The sequence below is a fragment of the Sorghum bicolor genome, chromosome 2, assembly GCF_000003195.3.
Source record: "Sorghum bicolor cultivar BTx623 chromosome 2, Sorghum_bicolor_NCBIv3, whole genome shotgun sequence".
Taxonomy (NCBI): Eukaryota; Viridiplantae; Streptophyta; class Magnoliopsida; order Poales; family Poaceae; genus Sorghum; species Sorghum bicolor.
Genome location: NC_012871.2, coordinates 11045862 through 11054672, shown reverse-complemented (window position 1 = coordinate 11054672; position 8811 = coordinate 11045862). Strand labels below are relative to the sequence as shown.

The 8811-nt window shown below is 42.9% G+C and overlaps 1 protein-coding gene across 2 annotated transcripts; it reads left to right on the top strand.

Moving 5' to 3' along the window:
• Positions 5831-8268, top strand: LOC110433022. Of its 2 annotated transcripts, XR_002450389.1 has the most exons (3): positions 5831-6802; positions 6900-7030; positions 7883-8268. XR_002450389.1 is itself a non-coding variant. In XM_021454583.1 (2 exons), exons 1-2 carry the CDS (start codon positions 5896-5898, stop codon positions 7942-7944), a joined length of 1197 nt encoding a protein of 398 aa, XP_021310258.1. In that variant the 5' UTR covers positions 5831-5895; the 3' UTR covers positions 7945-8268. The 2 variants fall into 2 exon arrangements, 1 of the variants encoding a protein (XP_021310258.1); XM_021454583.1 differs by having other exon boundaries at positions 5831-7030.

Genomic DNA, 8811 nt, shown 5'->3' with positions numbered 1-8811 from the left:
AGAAGACAGGATGAGAATAACAAGTTTGTAGGAGGGCAATTGAGACTTTGCCAAACTTGAGCCCTCTTAGCCTTTAGCTAGCTAGGAGAGCTAATGGACTAAAGGCTGGTAGTAATGGTCTCTACAAATTAGCATATCCTTTAGCCCTCCTATTTGAATCTTTAAAGGCTAAAAATTAGGGTTAATTGAATTACAAACATCAAGCTTTAAAAAACTACCTTTAATATTCTCAATATTGGGAACATGCCATTGCAATTCAAGTGCTTCTTAAAATGTGCCATTGTATATGTCATGTACGTATTTGCACTCACGTGCAGCCGACCATATTTTTATATGGACAAACTACCTTTAATATTCTCAGTATTGGAACCACAAAATTACTTATTTAGCATCATAATATAAGATGCAGATGCTTCCTTATTTAGCCTCTGAAGTTAAAATTTTCCCTGTATAGCATTGTCTTTACTTTTTTGGATTAAGTCCACTTTTAGTCCCTCAACTGTTGCCATGGTCTAATCCTTACCCCCCAACTCCTAAACCGTCTAAATTACACCCTAAAGTTTTTGAACCATGCAATTGTAGCACCTTGGCTGCTTTAGAGTGGTTTTTGGATGACGTGGAAGTGGTTTGACTGCCTACATGGCATATACGGCCACGTTGGCCTGAATCGGTCTTATAGGAAAATTCCTGGCCCGGCCCGTCTAATTTTTTTCTCGCTAGAACGCTGGAGCAGTTCCTTCGTATGCGCTGTGAAGACCGGAACAACGTTGCCGCTTTTCTCTCTCACGCGCGGATGGGGAAAAACCCTATGCCATGAATACCGCCACCGCCTCACTGCGCTAGACCGGCGCTGACGGCCGCGCCTGACCGACAGCCGTGCCTGACCGACGCCGGCGCGCTTGCTCCCTGCGCAAGACTGGCTCCGACCACCTCGTCCCCAGCAGCCCCGCCGTCTCGTCCCCAGCAGCGCCGCCGCCTTGTCCCCAGCAGCACTGCCGCCGTCCTCCTAGCTCCACCGCCGCCGCCCCGTCGTCCTCATCACGGACTGAAACAGAGAGGTATAGTAGAGAAAGAGACCAAGGATTCATGGGATTTTTTGTTGGCTTTGCTAAACAATGATCTGAAGTTTGGGGATGGAGATGGTTGGGTGTTCATCTCTAATCAACAAAAGGGCCTGATAAATGCTGTCAACATGTGGGCACCAAAGGTGGAGCATAGGATGTGTGCTAGGCACATCTATGCTAATTGGAGGAAAAAGTTCACCAACAAGAAGTTTCAGAAGATGTTTTGGAGGTGTGCAAAGTCATCTTCCATGAATCTATTCAACTACAACTTGAACAAGCTCAAGGCAAAGACACCATTAGGGGCTGATGCAATATTGAAAATTGATCCTGAACATTGGAGTAGAGCTTGGTTCAAACTTGGTTCATTCTGTGACTCTGTGGACAATAACATGTGTGAGTGCTTCAACCACTGGATTTTGAAAGCAAGGTTCCTTCCAATCATAAGTATGCTAGATGGTATAAGGCGCCAAGTGATTGTCAGAATCCATGAAAACAGGACCAAGGTAGAAAAGTGGACAAGTCCAATCTGTCCAAACACATATAAGAAGCTGATGACATACATCCAAGCTGGTGGTTGCTGCCATGCCATTAGCAATGGCAACAATTGCTATGAAATCACATACTGGGACCATAGGTTCACTGTTAACTTGGGAGAAAAAACTTGCTCATGTAGGTTCCGGTAGTTGTCAGGTCTGCCCTGCCCTCGTGCTATTTCATGCATCTATTATGCAGGGAGGTGTGTTGAAGATTTTGTAGCCGGCTGCTATTCTGTGGAGGAGTACAACAAGACATATGCGCATTGCCTTCAACCAGTAGAAGGTAAGGCTTTTTTGCCAGTATCTGACAAAGAGACGCCATTGCCACCAAAATACGTTAGGATGCCCGGAAGACCTAAGAAGCACTGGCGGAGCCAAGGCCCTGTCACATTAGCTGCTACTGCACCGGAGTATGAGCATGCAAAGAGATCCTAGCGCAGAGCATGAGCATGAGCTCGCTGCTAGCTGTTGCTGACATATTAACATAACGAACATGAGAGCATGTAAAGGGATCTAGGCATCTAGCCAAGATAATATGATTTTTTTAGCATGAGTAAAGTAGCCAAGCATAAAATGATACGAGCCAATGTTGCCATCTATTGCCCCTATTTCAAATTTTAAGATATTGGTCCCTATTAATCGGTTCAAATGCATGTTGCCATCTACTACCCTCTGTTTCAAGTTATGAAATGTTAGATTTTTAATTTTAATACATTGTTTTTAATATGTATTTAGACATTATGTGTATCTAAGTGCATAACAAATACAATTTGTAAAAGCTAAAACATCTTACAATTTGAAATAGAGGTGTAGCATCTTAGATGGTGGTTGCATTGTCATGCAAACATATAGTAGAAAGTTTGTATAGGTGAATTTTTATCTGGTATCCGTCATTAGTTATATCTCGCCCAGGCTCTATAAAATTTCTGGCTCTGCCACTGCTAAGAAGGAGAGGAAAAGGCAGGATGGAGAGAAAAAAAAAGGCAACTCGGGGTAGGCTATCTAGAACAGGGACTGTTATTAGGTGCAGGGTGTGCAAAGGAACTAGACACAATAGGACTAGCTGTAGCAGGAGGACAGGTATGGAGACGAAAGTGGTTCTGCTTCCCAGGCATCCAGAGGTGTACCTAGCGGTGTTGGTTCTCATTCACATGCACCAAGTGGTAGTGCACAGTCAAAAAGGAAGTCATGCCCTTCATCCACTACTGGAAGTACCAAAACGCAATGTTCACAGTTAACCATTGGTTCCAATGTGAGTACCAAATCATCATTCCTCTATAATTAAGCATTCACTCATAGCAAATTGTATTTTCACCATACTTACTTCTCTACTTCCTTTATCTTTCAGGATCGGCAACAAGGTATGAACTCATCTGCTAGAGTGACAACAACACTGAAGGATGGGGCTCAGGCTAAGTTCACCCTCGAAGCCACTGCACAAGGACTGAGGGGCAAACATTCCATAGCTACTGTCCACATTACTGGACCTTCAAGCTCCAAGGTTATTGTCTCGGCCATAGGAGCACATAACAGGAAGGGATCAAGGGAAAGAGGACCAAGTGACAAGGGCGCCACTACTTCAACCAAGCAGCTGCAAGGCTGAGGCTATGATGTCTGAGATTTATTTGATGAATTTGTGTTAAACTCTTGTGCGAGATGAATTTTGATAACTGATGTGTCGTATTCATTTGGTTTGTTGCATTTTCTGTTAAAAACTTATGTGTTTCATGAATTCTGGAAACTTATTTATCTTGAACTCATTCTGTGAAGTTATTTGTCTCTGTGTAGTTATTTGTGTTGAACTGAATTCTGTTAAGAACTCATGTGAACTCAATTCTGTAACGTGAAGCCAACAAAGTTGGCGGGCTGAGCATGCAGCCAACGTAGTTGGCTGGCTGAGCAGGGTAACATGAACAGGCTAGGCCGGCCCATTCCAGTGACAAAAAAACACTCATATTGTCCAACGTGGTCAATGCCACATAGGCAGTCAAAGCCACCACACGTCATCACAAAACAGCCTTAAACCAGCCCAGGTGCTACAATTGCATGGTTTAAGAACTTTGGGGTGTAATTTAGACGGTTTAAAAGTTTAGGGTAAGAATTAGACCATGACAATAGTTGAGGGGCTAAAAGTGGACTTATTCTATTTTTTATGCCTTTTGTACTAGTACTAGCAAGTAGTAAGTAGCAACAACAATAACCTCGAGTGCAAAAGCAGGTGAATGGCAGCAAACCATGCAAGCCGAACTCAAATCACGGTGCTCGCGCACGCACTGGCATCCGGCCTGGCCCATTCGAATTCGGTCCATGGCCGGACCTATCAGAGACACACCCTCCATCAAGTTCGTCCAACCAGACCAAACTCTGATGGTGCCACAACTTTGCAACTCAACTTTTTTGCGCATTGAACAGCACTACTCCTGCTAAGTCGATCTAGCTAGGTGATCATAAAGTACCATCAAACCAACAGCAAAAATGACATCAACAAAACATTCGTCTATTAGGTTATGCATGACTATAAAATTGGAGCATAGAAGCAGATGAATGGCAGCAACCCACCAAAGATTCAGTGCCGCAAGTATTCATGTTAACTCCATTCTCCTAATGAATTTAGAAAACTCAGGGGAAGTTCCTTGTGCAGGGTAATAACCTTTAAGGTTTGGTGTACACGATAATTGGATAGAGTATTGTTGCATACTCGCAGTTCATAAGAATAACTAGAGTTTGTATAAAATAAATAATGACAGAGCACATGCCTATTTCAAATAAAATTAACCAGCAGACCATCGGACAAATAAGTATGGGAAGTAGCAAATGGAATACTTAGGATTTCTGTGGTCAGCATACTCTTCTATATATACAAAAACCAAAGAGAAAGATTCACATGGTGGCAGCTTAGCATCCCAAATAAATGTGGAGTTGGGGTTATAGGGTTGGCGCACGGAGTAACAAGGTTACATTTCAGGGTTTGGATCCTTGTTCCACATAACTTTATCATCCTAAATTCCTCATCAGCAATCACTCCTAGTAGAAACCTTGAAATTGCATTTTTGACAAGGTACAAGGCCACAACACCCTCATAAACATGTTTCTTATCTACCATTCTACATTAATGTTCATATATACAAATAAGATTATTTTTCAAAAAAAATGTACAAATAAGGCTTTGAGATTGTGCTAATAGTACGTACCTATTGCTACTTAAAAAAAGTAACCACCAGCTTAAACTTGGTTCTCACCACAGAGGCAATTGGCGATCCCTACTGGCACTGGATTGAGGAATCACACAAAACTTGCATTCCAGCAATTTATTACGGGCTTACTCAAATGTCTAAAATAGGGCCTATTATTTTGAGGCCTTGTTTAATTAGTTAGGATTTTTTTTCACTTTGGCTATTCTAGCACTTTCGTTTGTATTTGAAAATTATTGTCTAATTATGGACTAATTAGGCTCAAAAGATTCGTCTTCCAATTATAACAAACTATGCAATTAATTATTTTTTTATCTATATTTAATGCTTCATGTATGCGTCTAAAGATTCGATGTGACAAAAATATTAAAAAATTTTAGAAACTAAACAAGGCCTGAGATGAGCCCATGGACAACAAATAGTTTTCTTGCTGGAAGCAATTACTACATGGGCCTTGTTTATTTCATTTCTAAAAACCAAAAAAAATTTAAGATTCCCTGTCATATCAAATCTTGCGACACATGCATGCAACATTAAATATAGATAAAAATAAAAATTAATTGTGCAGTTTGCCTGTAAATCACGAGACGAATCTTTTAAGCATAGTTACTCAATGATTGGACAATGTTTGCCAAATAAAAACGAAAGTGCTACAGTATCAAAATCCAAAAACGTTTTAAACAAGGCCAAGGTTGGCGTTTCTTACAAATGATTTGTTTTACCTGCCGAATTTATTTCCTAGCCTGCTAAGGCCTTGTTTAGTTGGCAAAAATTTTAGGTTTTGGCTACTGTAGCACTTTCGTTTTTATTTGACAAACATTATCTAATCACAGAGTAACTAGGCTCAAAAGATTCATCTCACAAATTACAGGTAAACTGTACAATTAGTTTTTATTTTTATCTATATTTAATACTTCATGCATGCGACCAAAGATTTGATGTGACGGAAAATTTTGAAAATTTTTGCGAACTAAACAAGGCCTAATTTATCCAAGGACGGCCCTGGCCCATTCTTTCTAACCCGGGCCGTGGGCCCAATCTCCAGCCAAGCCAAAACAAACCCTAGCTCCCCTGGAGACTCGACTCCGGCGACGACGAGGCGGAATGGCGGCGCGGGCGGCGGCGCTGATGGAGTTGGACGAGCTCGTCGAAGCGTTCCTCCTCCGCCTCCCACCGGACGACCCCGCGAGCCTCGTCCGCGCCTCCCTCGTCTGCAAGCTCTGGCGCCGCATCCTTGCCGACCGCGGCTTCCGCCGCCGGTTCTGCGAGCTCCACCGACGGGCCCCGGTGCTGGGTCTTGTTGTCTTCGGACGTAATCAGGCCGGGTCCTGCTTCACGCCCACCTCTTCCTTCCGGCCGCGCAACGCGGACCTCCGAGGCCGGCCCCGGTACGCCATCGACTCCCGCCACGGCCGCGTCCTCTTCTCCAGGTCGCTCATCTTTTCCCAATTCCTGTACCTCGCCGTCTGGGACCCCATCTCCGGCGACTGGGTGGAACTGCCCAAGTTGCCGGCGCCGCAGCACCCCATCGATAGCATCGGGATCCGCTGGAATGCGGCGGTGCTCTGCGCCTCCAACCCGAGCAGCAGCAGCAGCAGCATCAGCGCCTGTGACAGCATCGACTGCCACCTTGGGCACTTCCTTGTTGTCCTAATGGCCACCTCCCGGCACAGGGTATATGTCTATGTCTACTCGTCGCAGGATGCCACATGGAGTGAAACAACCTCTACTGCCCTGGACCCCCTTGGGCCTAGTAAGCGTCTGTGTCCTGTAGGGCTCGCCGTCGCCGCACTCGCTAGCAATGCGCTATACTTCAAGGAGGTTTCTTTGGATCTGATTGTTGGAATCCTCAAGTACGACTTGGGCAAGCAGGAAATCAGCTTTGTTAACCTGCCACCTGACATACACGGACAGCGTCAAGTTCTGCTCACAACTACAGAATACGGTGGATTGGGAATCGCCAGAGTAGAGAGTTCGAGGATCCACTTGTGGGCAGGGGAGACTGGTCCTGGTGAGCGTTTGGGATGGGTACCAAGTAGAGTCATTGAACTCAATACCATGCTCCCTGCTAATACCCACTCGATTGTTGTGGTTGCCTTTCTGCATAGCATTGGTGCCTTTCTGGTCAGTACAAACGATGGGGTATTCAGTGTTGATCCGGAGTCTAACCGGGCGATGAAGGTATGTGAAGGCAGTTGCGGCATAAATGTTGTTCCCTACATGTGCTTCTGCACTCCAGGTACAAGGATGGCTTTGCTGACTTTCTAATTTGTCAATTTTTATAAACTCTTAAGTTTTCAGTTGTTAACATTATAACGGTATGCTTATATACTTTATGGTTAACGAACATTAAGAACTTGAGAATTTTAGAATTTGTCAACTTTCTGTTAGTAACACATGAAAGACATGAACGATATTTTGCTAGCTCAACAAGTGATTTTATGGAAGTTGAATATTTGTAAAGCTGTGCTACTCCCAGCTAAATAGTTCTCTTATATATGGGGTCCTTTCAAGTTGCTGCTATCTCGAAGCCATATATATTCCATGGAGATTCTCTATCGATTATATTAGGCTATGGATGAATGGTGGAGTGTTAATTAACAGTACGTTGATCAAAATTTAGGTTGGATAATAGCTGAGAGCTGACTAGAAGGAGAGAGAACACACACTACAAAATAGAATCATTACTCCACACACCACATATCTGACCCAAGCTTATGTTTAACTATGTAGATTTCCTTCCTGTGATATCAATATGATTTAATAATGCTAAAAAGGTAAGTTAACAATGTTGAAACATGGATAATGATATTAATGCTAAACAAACTGTGGTGTCTTCCTACTGTTTGAGTCCATCTCTTAATGATTTTTTGTATATGCTTAACTCTGACTTGTCAAATTCACTTCGTAACTACATAGAACTACCAATATAATGATAAACTAAGTGAGGTGTATCTCTGATGTTTGAATTCATCTTAAATGAGTGATCTGTTGATTGTTGGATCTATGGATAATAATTTACCGCTGGTTGTTCAGTCATTAGCAGGGCAGGCCAACTCATCAATTAGCTGATGTAATTTTTACCTTGCAGCACAAGATGTTTCCCTTACATATACAGCGGAGGGACCAGGTGCAAGTGTACCTAATGTATGACGAGCTCAAGTTTGTGGTCAAAGGCTGAATTGGTGGTCATCATGGGTGACATATTTGGGTATTAGTGCTGATAGAGCTATTTTGTGGATCATCATTTTTTTATATATGGCCTTCGTGTTTTCTGGAGCTTTGTGTAAGAAATGGTCTAGTCTCCCATAGCTCTAGAAATAGCAGCTTGTTGTCTAAAGCTTGCAAGGGCTTGTCTGTAATTAAGATGTTGAGCCAAGCAGCATCATACTCTGGTTCAAAACTTGAGGCTGCAGTCAGGAGGTTGATATGGATATAAATAATTTGTCTGAAACCAGTTAAAACATTCTTCTATTCCATATGTTTCAATTTAATGCTGTAGTTTGGCTCAACTTCTTGTCACTCAAGCTTGAAATTTGGTTGGATTACTACTGAGGATCATTTACTGAACCTGAGTATAGAATATATGGCCCAAATAAGTAATGATCATGGGTGGACTTGTCCAGACACAAGGGTCTGGTGAAACGGGAGAATGGAGTGGAACCAAGGAGAAACAGGACTGCTTCCTGCTTGGAGCCTCTGCTGACTTCAGAATAACTAATCACTATTCAAAATTTTGAGTGCTATAACTAGACACTACTCAAATTTTTGAGCGATTTGCTCCCCCTGCAAGGTAAAATGGTTTATTTACAGCACACGTCTCCCAGCTTGCAGCCATGGTTCAAGTAGAAAACTATGTTAAGGAGCTGACCCGAATAAAGATAACAAGGCCCCACTCATCACAGGAACTGTGAGCTTTCCCACAAGCTAGCCTCGCGTTAAGATCGAATCACATTATCACACTTTTACAGTCGTGAAATGGCACAACAATTTTGATGATGACACTTATGACAGAATTGC